The sequence below is a fragment of the Sebastes umbrosus genome, chromosome 17 (assembly GCF_015220745.1).
Source record: "Sebastes umbrosus isolate fSebUmb1 chromosome 17, fSebUmb1.pri, whole genome shotgun sequence".
In the NCBI taxonomy this organism is placed as follows: Eukaryota; Metazoa; Chordata; class Actinopteri; order Perciformes; family Sebastidae; genus Sebastes; species Sebastes umbrosus.
This window is the reverse complement of record NC_051285.1, coordinates 30,206,496-30,222,475: the sequence shown is the minus strand read 5'-3', so window position 1 is coordinate 30,222,475 and position 15,980 is coordinate 30,206,496. Positions and strand designations below refer to the sequence as shown.

The 15,980-nt window shown below is 45.0% G+C and overlaps 1 protein-coding gene across 1 annotated transcript; it reads right to left on the bottom strand.

The window, feature by feature from the left end:
* Positions 1–1,324: 1,324 nt before the first annotated feature.
* On the bottom strand, positions 1,325–15,733 carry samsn1b (SAM domain, SH3 domain and nuclear localisation signals 1b). The gene is made up of 15 exons (XM_037749372.1): positions 15,340–15,733; positions 12,346–12,480; positions 11,842–11,885; positions 11,691–11,731; positions 11,495–11,563; positions 11,200–11,297; positions 9,000–9,135; positions 8,522–8,910; positions 7,582–7,659; positions 7,311–7,427; positions 4,974–5,106; positions 4,586–4,737; positions 2,949–3,128; positions 2,663–2,813; positions 1,325–1,687 (listed from the first exon to the last, which is right to left on the bottom strand). The coding sequence occupies exons 1-15, from the start codon at positions 15,361–15,363 to the stop codon at positions 1,506–1,508; spliced, it is 1,929 nt and encodes a 642-aa protein (XP_037605300.1). The 5' UTR covers positions 15,364–15,733; the 3' UTR covers positions 1,325–1,505.
* Between the last annotated feature and the right edge of the window lie 247 nt (positions 15,734–15,980).

Sequence of the window (15,980 nt, the reverse complement as noted above, 5' to 3'; positions counted from 1 at the left end):
CCTCTTGACCCTAACCCGTTACCCTTCTAACCCTGACCCTAACCCTGACCCTGACCCTAACCCATTACCCTCCTGACCCTAGCCCTGACCCTGACCCTGACCTTTTACCCTCCTGACCCTAGCCCTGACCCGTTACCCTCCTGACCGTAGCCCTGACCCATTACCCTCCTGACCCTAGCCCTGACCCTGACCCTGACCTTTTACCCTCCTGACCCTAGCCCTGACCCTGACCCGTTAGGGTTAACCCTGACCCTGACCCTGACCCTAACCCTAACCCTGACCAAGATAAACTGGAAATTTATCAAAACATTTGTTTGAATTCTAATTTTAAAACAACATCACATCACATTTTAACACAGAAACACAACGTCCACTCATTCAACATTATCACCAGATACATCTGGTGATTGGGCCAAAAATCCATTTGACTACCAGGAGAATAAAATTCAGTCTCAACAGTTATAATGAATAAATAAAGCTATGATTAATGAATAATAAAGCTAATACAGTCTGTAATATATTTATATGATTGTAATATATAACAGGGAATGAGCTGTGTAGTGTTCTGTATTATAAACTGATGTAAATATGAGTTGTTTTTATTCTTTTTTTCAGTGGTTTGAACACATCAACTGTATATTTTCATTTATTATCATATCTTTTTCTGCCTCTCTTCTGTCATGCCATGACTGATTTACTATATATAGTCATATTAGCTATTCCAACGTTCACATGGCTGCCTTTCTGTTAAATGACTGGACTGGTAGAAGAGCGTAGAACATTGTGTTTGTCTTTTAGTTTAGTAATAGAGGGACCAGTATGAAGTTACAGCCTTTAGCCGCAGACGTGTTGACTGTTCAATAAAAGTGATCTTCTCTCTTTGAATATGTGACGTTTGTTTTTGTGGAAGATTTGAAACAAATTAAATCTAAGACCTCCTGAACACCTTTTTTACATGAAGACATGTCTCATATCCAGATTGTTGTTAGATATGATTTAACCTGATTACATTTACACGTGTCTCCAGCGTCCATACTGAGATCTGATTATTCATTTTAATGCTCTTAAGGGGGGGGTCTTAAAGGTCCCATATTGTAAAAAGTGAGATTTTCATGTCTTTTACATTATAAAGCAGGTTTAAATACAGGTATATATATATATATATATATATATATATATATCCCTTTAACCTCCATCTACTGTAGTAATACACTGACTATGGATCAGAACCTCATAGAACCACACTGAGAAACGCCTGAACAACCCGTTTAACTGTAGTGTATCTCATAATGATTCTCTGGTATCGGCTTCAGTAAAAGAAAACTGATTCATAAAATCTTTTATTTCAGGAAACAAGTGAACATGTTGACACACACACAGGGATGGAGTTGAGAGTGACCGTGGGTAAAGGCTCAGCATGGACGTGTTAATGTACATAATGATGCTGTTTTCATTCCCTCGTCATCTCAGCAGCAGCATGAGGAATACAGGAGACTGGGTTCTCCTCAGGAAGCTGCCGTCTCAGCTGGTCGAGGGTACTCGGAGATGAAGGGAAGGTCCGGGTCCTCTGGGCAGCTGTCGGGGCTGTCAGATGGCATGTGGCAGCCGGAGTCTCTCGGGCAGTTGTTCATATCTGCCTTCGTGTTCTCGGCCTCCCGATTGGCCTCGTTCTCCGACTGACTCTCAGCTGTGAAGCAGAGGAGACGGGTTGGTTGGACGTGCTGTCCCACAGCTGAATAGATGAGCAGCAAGTAATCCTTAACAGCTATTATTCCTGTGCATTAAGTCTGTCCTGGTGCGTCCTGCTCTATTCTCAGTAACACTCTGTGGGGTTATCCTGTTATCCTAACCTTCTTTAGCTGTGGCACAGATACCCTCCCAGTCTTCTATACTGTCCCTTTCTCTATCGGAACGTCTCTGCCAATAGTTTCTCCGGTTTTATCATGTTTCATTAAAGGGACTGTTTGTAAGAATCAGAAATGTGTTGTTAACAGCTTCACCTGTGTCCGTTAAGTCAACTAAAGTCAGCGTCCTGTTGCTGGCGCTTGTGCTCGCTCTACATAGACATGAAGGAGCATCGCTCAACACAGTGAGGAGACACACGTCAGCTGGGAGCAGGGGAGACGCCGGAGTTTTGGTCGGAGACGATAACGTTTCTCTCTGCGGAGCCCCGTCACTTCACAAGACACGGGAAACCTCTGTTGGTCTGGAGGAGCTGCAGCAGTTATTTCTGCACAAACGTCCACTGAACATTCACTAGATATTCTCAGAGCTAAACTAACTCTTCTGCAGTGTGGAGTGAGCAGCATGCACGTGAGAGGTGGAGAGAGAGAGAGAGAAGGAGCGTGGTGTGTGAGTGAAGGCAGGCAGAGGAGCAGAGGAGCAGAGGAGCAGAGACTCCGGTCCTGGAGACCAAAGCTACGGTCTCCCCCGCGTCCTCCGACCGCGGCCAACACTGTTTAACAGCTTCACTAGATACAACCAAGAGGTTTTGGTGCTTCACTGGAGTTTGTGTTGGAGTCTGAGTCTGAACAGCGGAGACACACGAGAGACCATGAGACACCAACCTGCAATGATTTATACCTGGAAGAAGTTACAAACAGTCCCTTTAAATTGTGCATCTGTCCTTGGATGATCTTTTCTTGTGTTTCCCGTTACTCACTGTGCAGTCGCTGCAGGGAGCGGACAGCGGCGAGCAGACGATGCCGGTGCTCCGGATCAGTCACATTCAGCTCCGTCAGGTGATGCTCCCTCAGCCTCATCAAGTCCTCTACTGTTTGGTAACCGTTCAGCTGGAGAGAAGACAAATGCTCCTGGAGAAGCAAGAGGAAATAAAGCACCATTCAGAGAGGGGAGGACACCCTCTCATATATATCTATGGATATATAGATATATAGATATATATAGATAGATAGATATATGGAAGATGGTTGTTGATGTCTTATTACCTCCATACTGAGGCGCTTCAACACTTCCTGGACGGTTGATTTGAGTGTCACTCTGTGGCTTTGTGTCTCCTCCGTTAGCACATCCACATAAATGAACTTGAAATTTCCCATCCTGCCGTTCAGCATGCCGGTCCAGATTCCCATGGAGGGCTTGGCGATTATGTCGATCACATCTCCCACCTGAAGGAAAGTTTACTTTAGTTATATTACATTTATTTGACTGGGGGGACAGAGGAGAGATGCTTTGTACCAGATTGATCTATTTTCCATCTGCACTCACTCAAGTGTGTTAATCATTCGTCCTGTCCACTGTAAGTGATGGGGGACCAAATCCACAGTCCTCATATGATGCAAAAACAGATTCAAAAGTGTATCTGAAGCTAATATGAGCATTCAGCTGCTAATGAGAAGAATTAAGCAGGTATCTTCCAAAGTTAGTCTTTTTAGTATTTAAAGATCCTGAAACACAGAGACGTCGTTCGGCAGACGGACAGTTTGGGGCCGTCGGTGAGCGTATGCCGGTCTATTTTTTGCGGTGTGTCTCTCACCGTCGGCTCTAGTCTGCCCGTGTCGCAGGTTTTTCGGCCAATTCAGCGCGTTGACTCTGCGGCGGCGGAGCTCGTCAGTGAGAGAAATCACTCTGATTGGCTGTTCAGCTTCAGTGTATCGGTGCATGAGAAGAGAAACGAAAGTGAGGATAGCAAGAAAAAGTGGAGAGGACACACAGAGAAGACTCTTCCTCATTGTTCATCTTCATCTCATCTGATCGTTCCAGATATTTTCACAGCGACATGAACAATTTCAATGAAGCTAAGTGGTGAGTGAGAGCGGTGTGATAACGGCCGCCAGACGCCGCTTTGTTTCATGTACGTATCATAACCACGGCTTGTATATCCGCCGTCCTCGGTCTTCCTGTTTCCCCGTTAGAATGATGAATCCAGACTTCCGCCGCCTGCTGGGGTGCAGAGTTATTTCCTCTCACGCAGCCGCAGAACGTACGTGGTAGTCGGCCGTCGGCTGTCATCTCTGCGGTGTGTTCAAATGCAACTTGTTGGCCAGGACAACAGCAACGCGAAGCGACACGACAATCGGCCTCCATCGCCGTTTTCTCTTTGTTGGAAGGAAACACCAACACATGAGGCAACTTTATGGCTTTTACTTTGGAAGACATCCACTTGATTTGACTCAGACTGCTCCGTCCTCCTATGAGCTTCACATACATATTTAAATATAGTTTCACATAGAATGAGGCCTGTGGATTTTGTCCCCTCCCCCCCCTCCCCCCATTACTGGCATTGACAGCACAATACAAAGGATTTTTTTAATTGCCAGTAAAATGTCAATCTCATGGTGGCGCCAGAGGAAAAGTCACTGAGGTCGGTAGGATTCATGGGGACCTGAACAAAGTCTCATAGTAATCTACCAAATGGTTGTTAAGTCTATTTAAGTCTGGACCAAAGTGGTGGAACCAACCAGACAGACCAACAAGAGCCAAGCAGCTAGCACGACTGATCCTAAAGACACTGGCATGAAGGTGTCACAAATACAGTACATAATACAGTATATATAGTAATACAGTATATAATACAGTATATATAGTAATACAGTCCACAGTCAGACCTTCCAGACTTGTTTACCTTGAGTTTGAGGGATTCGGTGTCATATGGACTTGGCACAAAGTCCGTATGGACTTTAGCTCGACCACAGAGCTGTCTTGTGTACGACAGATCGTCCTCCAGCCTCAGACTGTCTCTGTTACTGGAGCAGCCCGACCCGCTGGTGACTCCACCTGGGGGACAGCACACAAACAGGAGGGCTCAGTAATGGACAAGCTAATTACTGCGTTCAATCCTACAGGACTCCTCCACAAGTCAGGAATAACTCTGAGTGGAGGATTCCTTATTGTAGCTCTACAAATCAGTGCATCTAAATGGGGAGTAACAGGACGTGTACAAGCAGAGGTTACATCATTCATCAGGTTGTGGTGTGAAGACAACGCTTGGCTCTGAGCCTGGAGGTGCTTACTGGAGGAGCTTTGTCCACTGGTGAGGCTGTAGAGGCTTTCCAGAGAGTTCCTGGACCGCCTGCGTCCTTTACTAAACGATCTTCCTCCACCAACCCTCCTCTTCTCTGCTTCATCTCTCTGTGTGTTTCCACTCTGCACAGTAAAAACACCACAAGTCACATTCTGCCTTATATACTGTATGCGTTTGGTTCTCTGTCGTCCGTTATCTTCCACTACAAAGGAGAAAGCTAACCAACCAGACAGCTGAGTCAGAGCCCAGAGCTGCCATGTTTGATTCTTCATGTGACGGAGCAGCTCAATATCCCGGTTTATGCCGGGACACGCAGCTCCTTCGGCAAGCTAAAACACTTAATCCTGCAAGAGTTGCCTCGCTTTTTATAGCCGAGACCTGCAGGAGGTGTGTGGCGAGCATAATCCCCCAGCTACCGTAACACCGTGGACGATATATCTGTCTGCAGTTTCTGAGTGTAAAATTGTGTATAGGCTGCACGTAAACTGCACAGGTATGCAGCTTACAAAATCTAAGATCTGATTTGATTGGGTTCTGAAATAGTCGGTGTTACGGCCATGAAACCATTTTGTGTATATTTGAGGTGATCCTGCCAGACAGCAGGGCCAGTGTGCCAGTTCGGCAGTCCAGGGTTGTGCGGGTGTTGACCGATTTACGCCGTTCCTCGCTCCTCACAAGAGGAGGTGTTCTTCTACTTATCTAGCCTTCTTATGTTGTCAGTAAGCTTGTTTTTAGTTAAGTACTTTAAGTTGTGCAGCTGTTTAGTTAAATAAACATTTTTTTTGCTGTTTCATCAACCTCCGTTTTCCTCATTTCCTCTTTTCCACCCAGTTTTACTTTTCATCGTTACTCCCCCTCCCCTCGCCTTAAGTGGGGTCGTAACATTTGGGGGCTCGTCCGGGATCTTGGAAAAAGAGACTCTTCTAAAGCGAGAGATGTCTGGGAATAGTTGGTTTGACTAGACTGCATACTGTACGTACTACCTGCATGTTTCTAAAACAAATAGCCTCAACACTCACTAGGACAACTTAACCAGCCACACTGATCATATACTGTATATATATATATATATATATATATATATATATAACATATATAACATATATATAACATAGTGAACCTGCAGTGAGCTATTATCATATTATAGAAACAGTTTTATCATAAGAGCTTGAGGGGAATCACATTAAAGATATCATTATTTATTTATGATATCTTTAATAACTTTTTGAGTAGTCAAGCCACGAATTTAAGAAATCTTTCATAACATTTTGAATATTCACAATTGTGTAACAATAATTGAACTATAGGGCTGTCAGTCCATTAAAATATTTAATTGCAATTAATCGCATGATTGTCCATAGTCAATTGTGATTAATTACACATTTTTACCTCTTCAAAATGAACCTTAAAGGGAGATTTGTCAAGTATTTAATACTCTTATCAACATGGGAGTTGGTAAATATGTTTATATTTATTATTGTAAATCAATGAACAACACAAATCAATGACAGATATTGATCAGAAACCCTCACAGGTACTGCATTTAGCATAAAACAATATGCTCCAATCATAAAATGTCAAACTGCAGCCCAACAGGCAACAACAGCTGTCAGTGTGTCAGTGTGCTGACTTGACTATGACTTGCCCCAAACTGCATGTGATTATCATAAAGTGGGCATGTCTGTAAAGGGGAGACTCGTGGGTACCCATAGAACCCATTTACATTCACTGATCTGGAGGTCAGAGGTCAAGGGACCCCTTTGAACAGTTTAGAGCGTTATTTAACAAGCTAGTATGACATGTTTGGTACCGATGGATTCATCAGGTTTTCTAGTTTCATATGATAACTAAAAATCACAAGTTGCGTTAATGCGTTAAAGATATTAGTGGCGTTAAAACAAATTAGCATTAACATGTTATTATTGTGTTAACTTTGACAACCTTTATGTGTGTCTTTTCTTTTGGTAATAAACCCCTGAACTGTCCCTGCCTGCCTCTATGTCAGTATTCATATTGTTGTGTTAACGCATGTTAGTCCTTTTTAAGCCGGGTCAACCAGATAAGGTGACATCCCCATGTATGTATGTAGTATCTGTCCGTCTCCGCTGGACTTTTGGTGCTGATTTTAACACCCTGTCTGGTGTAAAGGTCCATCTGTAGATTAACAAACGATAGTTTGATTGATAGTTTGCAGTCTGGCGGAGCAGGTGTGAGGCTGACAGCTGTCTGCTCGGTAACAGATGTTCTTTCATTAGGTGTGAACGCAGGGTGCCATGAACCTCTAACTGTCTGTGTTAACATAAGCTTTGTAGAGTGCATGACATACAGTGATGGCTGTCAGCGTTTTCTCAGGTGAGGCCTCGACGTGCTTCCTGTCACGATGTGGTGAGGTCTCCGTCTCCGTCTTCCTCCTCTGGTTGGATGGATCTCTACTCTGCTCCTTCTTTAGAAACAAAGCACCCTGTGAACAGACGGCTCACCCACAACGAACATGGTGGACATTTTCTGTCTAAAAACCAGATGTGGTGTTGTGTCGTGGAGGATGTTAAAATTCCTAGACGGACAAACAGGCAGATTGAGGAGGTCGGATCTCTTACCGGAGCGCCTGCATCATCCCGTGGTTTCATTAAAGGCGACGGCTGTCTGCACGCTTCAAATCTCCCAAATCTGGTCAACTGTTTGGGTAAAAGAGAGATTAAAATGTGTGTTTGTGGTGACAGATGGGCACATTATCTGTGTGTGTGTGTGTGTGTGTGTGTGTGTGTGTGTGTGTGTGTGTGTGTGACCCCACAACACAAACAGTGTGTTTATCTCTGTTCAGGATTCGAGGTTAAACCCTGGCGGACACACAGCTCTTAGATCGGCTGGAGTTTTTATATCCTGAGTCTAAATATTGTGGCTTGTATTTGAGTGATCATGTTGCATTGATGTTGTATTATTGACTGTGTTGTGTAAAAAGAAACAGATGTGATCTCAGTACGATGTGTGGAGAGGTTCACTATAAAGTATTCACTCTTTATAATCTACAGTTTATTCTTATATTTCCCTCCATTAAGGGGAGCCGGTGTGAGACCACTGAGTCATTCCTTCTACTTGTTTGCCATTAGCTTCAGTTTAGCGGTCGTTCAGCGCCGCCCTCAGAACATCTGTTACACCGACTCTTGGCTCATTCCCAACACTGACCGTTAGTGAACTGAGGCCTCACTGTCACTACGCAGTTGGATAAGAGGTCCTTCATGTGATTTACAAACATGGATATATTTACTATTTGTAGTGCATTGTTTCCTATTTGCAATTATATGAAACCTTTGGTCAGGGATAAGGTATTAGTTGAACTTTAGAGCTCTTATTATTAGCTCCGTATTTAACAGACAGATCTGAGCATCTATCTTCTCGTCTAACTCTCTGCCATAAAGAAAAGAAGCAGATTTGCCATAAAGTCAAAGATAAAACTTGCCCTGACCACACTACCGGTTGATGTAGTTGCTCTGATTGTCTGATGGTAAAGACACCGAGGTACCACCGTTTACATCTTACTGTGTTCTGAGAGAGCTGCTGCAGATCCGTGATGGAGCCGATCATCTCTGGAGGAGACGGATCAGACTGTCTGCTGTCCAGCTCCTGGATCAGACTCTCAAAGCGATCCCACTCTGAGGTCCGGGGCGACGACGGGGTGCCGGCACACACCGACAGCTTGTGTTGAGGTAGGTGACAGGTGTGGTAGAAGGGGGTCCAGGGCTGCGGACACTCAAACGGGTTCCACAGATAGTTTCCGAGCCGGGGGCTCCAGACTCTGTCCTCTTCTGACTCTCCGTGGACGTCTGAGGCCTGCTGCTGTGGTGATGCAGCAGCTTTAGAGGGCTTCTTCTCTGCTCTCCTCCCCAGGCCGATGCAGGTTAACACAGGATTGTTGTTCCTCAACACATCTGTCAAATGATCTGGAGATGAGCAGAAGTTACTGTCAGTGATTGAACACATTCAAGGTCGAAGAATATCATCATCCACATGAACTGACCGTGATTCTCAGAGGTCCTCTTCCTTCTTCCGGCTCCACTCGGATGTCCCGTCTTAGTCTGAACCAGGTTCTGTAACTTCTTCAGTCTTCCTGTGGTGTGTAGTGATTCTGTTGTGTCAGCTGCAGTTTCACCAGCCTGACACAAAGGAACAATATGTGCATTCAAAGCAGTGTATGCACATTCAGCATTTAAGCTGCTGTAGGCAGAATGTTTCTGGCATCAATTAGCAAAACATCCCATAATAACCTTTCAGCATATTGTAATTCAAGTGTTCTGAGAGAGACTTCTGCACCTCCTCATGGCTCTGTTGTCAGGCTTTAAAACACAGTAAACTTTAACCAATCACAGGTCATTTCAGAGAGAGAGAGAGAGAGAGAGCGTTCCTATTGGCTGAGCTCCGGCTGGTGGGCGGTGCTTGGTATTTCCTCAACTGGTCTTAGCCTTATATTCCATTTCTGCTATTAGATCAGCCCACATGCTACATGGTGCTTTGAGTTAAGGCATAAGAACTGAGCTGATGACGGATGTAAACCTTCCTCTGAATCCATCCTCCAACAGAAAGTCATCTTATCACACTGGCACGGCCTTATCATCTGTTCTCTGCTGTCCTGTCCCTTCTCTCTCTCAACTATCAGCTGCTGGCATGAAAAGCACCAAACAGGACAGAATCCAGGTGTTCTGAAGAACTCGGGGCAGATATAAAAGGGCTTTATAAAAAGAGAGATTATAGATTATAAAGCAGATCACAGTGAACCGTGGATCTGATTTGGCTGACATACAAACGACCTCCGTCAGGTTTGCTTCAGGTTTCTTTACCCGACGTAATCTCCGTCCAGACCACATAAACACACTGAGCGATTTCACTTTACAACATGAAATGTACTTTTATGTACTGTCAAAGGGCCTGATATGGCCTTTTTATCCATTTTACATGCTGTATATTGTAATACAATCTACTCAGTGTTCTGGTCAGAGGGTTAGTGGTTCAGGTTAGATCTGTGTGGTGTTCAGGTCAGAGGGTTAGTGGTTCAGGTTAGATCTGTGTGGTGGTCTGGTCAGAGGGTTAGTGGTTCAGGTTAGATCTGTGTGGTGTTCAGGTCAGAGGGTTAGTGGTTCAGGTTAGATCTGTGTGGTGTTCTGGTCAGAGGGTTAGTGGTTCAGGTTAGATCTGTGTGGTGTTCTGGTCAGAGGGTTAGTGGTTCAGGTTAGATCTGTGTGGTGTTCAGGTCAGAGGGTTAGTGGTTCAGGTTAGATCTGTGTGGTGTTCAGGTCAGAGGGTTAGTGGTTCAGGTTAGATCTGTGTGGTGTTCTGGTCAGAGGGTTAGTGGTTCAGGTTAGATCTGTGTGGTGTTCAGGTCAGAGGGTTAGTGGTTCAGGTTAGATCTGGGTTGCAGGTTTCTCTCTCTCTCCTTGCTCATCAGGAGTCATTGGTATCACCTGTGATCCTCCTCAGCTGCTGGTAATCAGCCTGCTGGGAGGCTATATCAGCAGGTTGGCTGCTCAGTTGGTTGTGTGTCTGCAGAGGGTCAACACCTTCAGTTGGCTCTCTGGGTTTACGTTGTGTTGGGTGTTTTGTGGGGTTTAGTGATTTAGAATGTGCACATCTTTAGTCAGCGTCTACTTCTCTTTTGTGTCTCAACGTACATCTCATTTGGTCTGATACCTTCTGTGTTGGTCTGTCATCATTGTTGGTAGATTTAGTGGGCGGCTGTGAGGAGTTATATTATATCAGAGTCTCCTTTTAGAACCCAAGAGACCCTTTTATTATTATTATTATTATTATTATTTCTGTGTGCGGTTTATGTATTCGTTAGTTTCCCGGTAGTGACATACTGTAATGTCTGTATTTCCCGCAGTTACATAAGCAGAGTGGTGGAAGATGAGCATGATAGATAAACTGACTTTTCCATCATGTGTACCAACATGTGCACACATCCAGGTATGTCAGGTATCTACGTGCCCATCTGGCACACATGTGGGTGCAGGATTACAAAAGACTAAAAGAGCTTTGCATCTATAATTATCATTTGTGGTGCTAAAGTGATTGTGTCCACGTGTGAACAATGAGATCTTCTCATCTGAAGTGTCTCCAGCGTGTTGCTCTGTATGCACCGGCTCCGAGTTGGATGGATATTCATCATAATGTGGCTCTGCTGGGGGCGTTAAACCTGCTCTACAGTGACAGTAATGTGCTTTTACCTGAGCTGGTAGATCCGTCTGTGTCCTGTCAGAGTCCAGTTCCTTCACTCGGTCATCTCTGGTCGACACGCTGCTCTGACGGGAAGCTTTACACGTCTCTGTAGGATCAATCCACACAAGTCAGACGATGCTTTACTTCCTCCTTATTCATATATTATAACACACACACGTCATTAGCATCGATCCTCCAGCTGTCAGACACTAATTAAAAATACATTCTGTGATATTCTACGAGTGTTTCTGCAGTGGACCGGGGTGTCCTGGTGGTTCAGGTAGACGTACTGTGTTGCTTTACCTTTCATTTGATGAGAGAAGTCCTTGTTGTCACCTGATGACATGCAGCAGGAATAATTAATGTCTCTGTCTGCAACAGACAAGGCGGAGGGGGGGGGGGGCAGGTGACAAGCTGTCACATGGTGTGTATATATATATATGTATACAGAAGGGTTCAACGTGTAATGTAGATCAGTCTGTGATCATTCTGTACCAACCTAACGTTTCATTCTCCGAGGGTGATGTTGGCACACATGACCTGAAATGACAAATGATAATATTTTAATTTCCTAATCAGAAATTAAAAATTTTTGCTCTCTTATAAAATCCTCCTGTGCAAAATGAGCTAAGAAAAGTCCCATACTGTACCTTCTGTTATCCCACTTTACTTCTGCTGTGCTCTGTGGTCGGTCCTTAAAGGGAACAAAGACAGACACAACTTAAAGTCTTATCAGAAAGAAAAGAAATATATCAGAATAATGAAGTAGCATTTAGCCAGCTGCTCTGGACGCTGGTGTTGTTGTAGGTGTGAAGGTCTCTGCACTAGCTGAGCCCAGCAGCATGGCTAGCAGCTACCAGATGATCACTTCCTGTTAGTGGACAAGGCCTATGGAAAGGTGGCTGGGGGTCACGCGTCATCAACGTGTCATATCTAGGGGGGTACAACACATGGGCAGTAAAATCTGGCCTGCACTCGCCGAAATTGAGCCAATCGCATCGCACGACCGCAGCTTCAGTTACACTGCGCATGTGTCATACTCCATAGCCCAAGACCCATGTCCGCCCGTGACCCAGCCTCCTTTCCATAGGCCTTGTTAGTGGAGGGAACCAGAGAGATGATCACTTGTGAATAAAAGATAATAATAAACTCACAGAGGTGATGGCTGGATCTGAGCCGCCCCATTCAGGCTTCCGTCTGTGAAGAGACGGGCTGCACTGGTAGCTGGGGAGGACGTCCTTCAGGGTTTGTCTGTAGGGGGGTTCATAGATGCTTTCTGTGGAGCCCTCCTGTGAAGAACACAAACAGTCTGCATGGTGACAGCCGCCGACTTTAAATACTACAGTTCAAACTCTCAGACTCGATGTATCCTGCTGTTGAGGCTCATCAGGGAGGAACAGTCTGGAATCAATCAGTCTGACTATACGATATAAAAATCAATGAGAAGCTTTAGATCTTCTGATCTAATGGCCTGCTGTAATTATTCTGCATGTACACATCGCCACTCAGACATGAACAATCGATATTCATCACACTTTTGGTTTTAATGTCGTCAGTCTGAGGGTGGAGCCGGTCGGCAGTCTGCCATCAACACACTGATTCAGTCTAATGAGAGGAGGACTGAAGCTGAGTGGAAGTTCATTCAGGAACACTTTCATTCTGTCTCTCTTATGGTTCGTGTCCACCGGGGCGTTTTTTATCACGAGGGGACTCGCCGCTTCCCAGCGTCCAACGCTGGGAAGCAGCACTCGGCTCCTGATTGGACGAACGCTTTCCCGCCGTTGGCTGCTGCTCCCAGCTTTCAAACAGGAACCAACATGGAGGCTCGTTTGGAAACTTTCTTCTCTTATTTCATGAAAATAGTTCACTGAAATGTGTTTCTGAGAACATCTGAGACGAGAAATAATCCATGCAGTTGATGAATCTGTCTTTATTTTAGATCGACAACATTTATTTTAAAAGATTCTCTGGAGTTTGGAGAGGCGGCGAGTCGCGTCGGACGCCCGTGATTTGCATAAAGTAGACTAGACCGCAACTTTATGCAAATAAGGCCTGTGGACCCGTACCATTATGGTACGGGTCCACAGCCTCCGTCCTTTCTACGCTTCCCATTCATTGTCTGTGTAAGCAGCCGTGCAGCAATGCATTCTGGTAGCGTGGCGGCAAGATTCGAGAAACGGAGCGTCACGACGCCTGCTCCTTATTTGCATAAAGTTGAGGTCTAGTCTACTTTATGCAAATCACGGGCGTCCGACTTAACTCGCCAATCAGCTGTCGAGTGTGCTGTGTCTAGTGACAGCCCACCAAGCATCCAATGCTGGGAAGCAGCGCGTCCCCTCGCGATTAAAAAAATGCCCCTGTGGACACGTACCCTCACAGCTCCATCAGCCGATCACTCTCTCAGTTAAACCAAATCTCTGTGAGCTAATCAGATCGTTGCTGTCAACCGTTGAAATCTGCTGTATCGAAGAAGACTTGAAACTAGAGCTTGAGACCATAAACTGCATGTTTTTCGATGTTTACTGAGGTAATAAATCAAGAGAGAAGTAGTCTCTTCTATAGAACCAGAGGAGTCCAGAGTTGAGAGGTTGGTTGGTTCTGCTGGGGGATTTCAGACTCATGTTCTCAGTCGTTCTACAACCCAAACTCATGAAGAACTCTGCTTCTGATACCAGCTGCTCATCCTTTGTGAATTAGTCCCTCATGTCATGTTCAGTGGGATCAGACACTGTTTGTTTCTGTACAGAAGATGGTGGGATTGATGGGAAAGAAGCTCAGTCGTAAGTGATTAGATCAGTTACGTAACCAGGGACATGAGTCTGTGGTTTGTTGAGGTGAGCAGAACATCTTCTGTTGTTAATACAGTTCTGAGTCCATGAGGCTGATGATGACAGGTTGTACTGTTTCTGTTGATAGATTTAGGACTTTACCTGAGAGCAAAGCCTCAGATCATCTGGCACCGAGTGGACCAGGAGTCCGTGGTGCTGTATTAACAGCTATTAACTCTTTATTATCTCTCTCTCTCTCTCGCTCCACCTCTCACGTGCATGCTGCTCACTCCACACTGCAGAAGAGTTAGTTTAGCTCTGAGAATATCTAGTGAATGTTCAGTGGACGTTTGTGCAGAAATAACTGCTGCAGCTCCTCCAGACCAACAGAGGTTTCCCGTGTCTTGTGAAGTGACGGGGCTCCGCAGAGAGAAACGTTATCGTCTCCCACCAAAACTCCGGCGTCTCCCCCGTTCCCTCCGGCCGCGGTCGGGAGGCTGAGGCGGGAAAAGCCAACACTAGGATCAGCATTGATTCATGGAGAGACCTTGGTCTGGTCAGCTAACATTACTGCCAAGCAGCTGAAATATAGAGTGATATTGTGCTTTTAGCTGACGTGTGTCTCCTCACTGTGTTGAGTGATGCTCCTTCATGTCTATGTAGAGCGAGCACAAGCGCCAGCAACAGGACGCTGACTTTAGTTGACTTAACGGACACAGGTGAAGCTGTTAACAACACATTTATGATTCTTACAAACAGTCCCTTTAACAGCTATAAAATCAAACTGAACATGTGCAGCCGTGTTCCAGCTGTAAATGTCATCACTTCCAACAACAAACCATTCTCATTGTGACACATTGCAGTGTGATAATCACATGAAAGTCTTCATTCCACCACTCACTCACCCAATCAGCATGCTTGCTATATTAATTAATTATCACATCATTGAGTTTTGTTACAAGCAGATGCATTTTCATCCTTTCTTAAACACTTTAACTCATAAGAAATAGTACGTATGCACGACTTTGACTGTGATTAGATTAGACAGAGTTAGAAAGTTGTTAACAGGATTATTAAACCGTTATATAATGATCTATAACACTAACATAAAGACATTATATTTACAGTTGAAGGTGCAGGCGGAGAACAGGAGGACTACGTCTGAGGAGCCTAATGAAGCTCAGAAAGAGGGACAGTTGTTGGTGGTCTCGTCTCCCCAGAGACCGTCTCAGATCAGATCAGATCAGATCAACAACAGTAACATCAGCAGTCTGAGTTTCCTCTGCTCACCAGCTCCTCTAAAACAAGCTGCTCAGGACACACAGACCTGAAGTGGACATCAGTCCTGAGAGTAGATATATGAAGTGTATATAATCTTACCAGTGTGAAGCAGAACAGGTTCATGTTGGAAGTGTCCCGGCCAAAGAGACGACGGAGCCGAGTGGAGCCGAGCTGCACACCCTGTGAACTCTGGGATACGTAAACACACTTTCACACACCACCGCCCTCCCGCTCAAACACCCTAACACCCCCCCCCCCTCGCCGTGATGAGAAAGCTCACGCACCCCCCATGCTGTCCGCAGCCCAATGGCCTAATCCTAGTTTGAAATCCCTCCCATAATCCAATAGATGCAGTGAGCCGTCGCTGTCCAACGCCAATGCCGGCCTCAGAGAGACAATAACAGGCCGCCTTTGTTTGGCGTGTGTCTGAAATGATTACGATAATGACCTGATGGAGATTAAGTCATCACTAAAGTGAGGTTAAACTTCTGGTGACTGACAAATATACAAATATACAAATATCCTGTGAGGTTTGATCACATGGTAGTAAACGTGTTCCACGTGTTTCTGTTGAAGCCAATAATCAGTCCAGGAATACTTTTAATCCTTCTATTGTCTCTGAATGTGTGGAAGGTTCTGACAGTTTCAACAAATTAGAACTGTAAAGAGGAGACTCGTGGGTACCCATAGAACCCATTTACATTCACTGATCTGGAGGTCAGAGGTCAAGGGTCCCCTTT

Bases quoted from the DNA above. Each gene is read 5' to 3' on its own strand.
- samsn1b (XM_037749372.1), bottom strand. From the start codon at position 15,363: ATGAACCTGTTCTGCTTCACACTG. The intron at 11,886-12,345 runs GTGAGTTTATTA...GTTCCCTTTAAG, and splicing joins CAGATCCAGCCATCACCTCT to GACCGACCACAGAGCACAGC. The intron at 11,564-11,690 runs GTTGGTACAGAA...TGTCTGTTGCAG, and splicing joins CTCGGAGAATGAAACGTTAG to ACAGAGACATTAATTATTCC.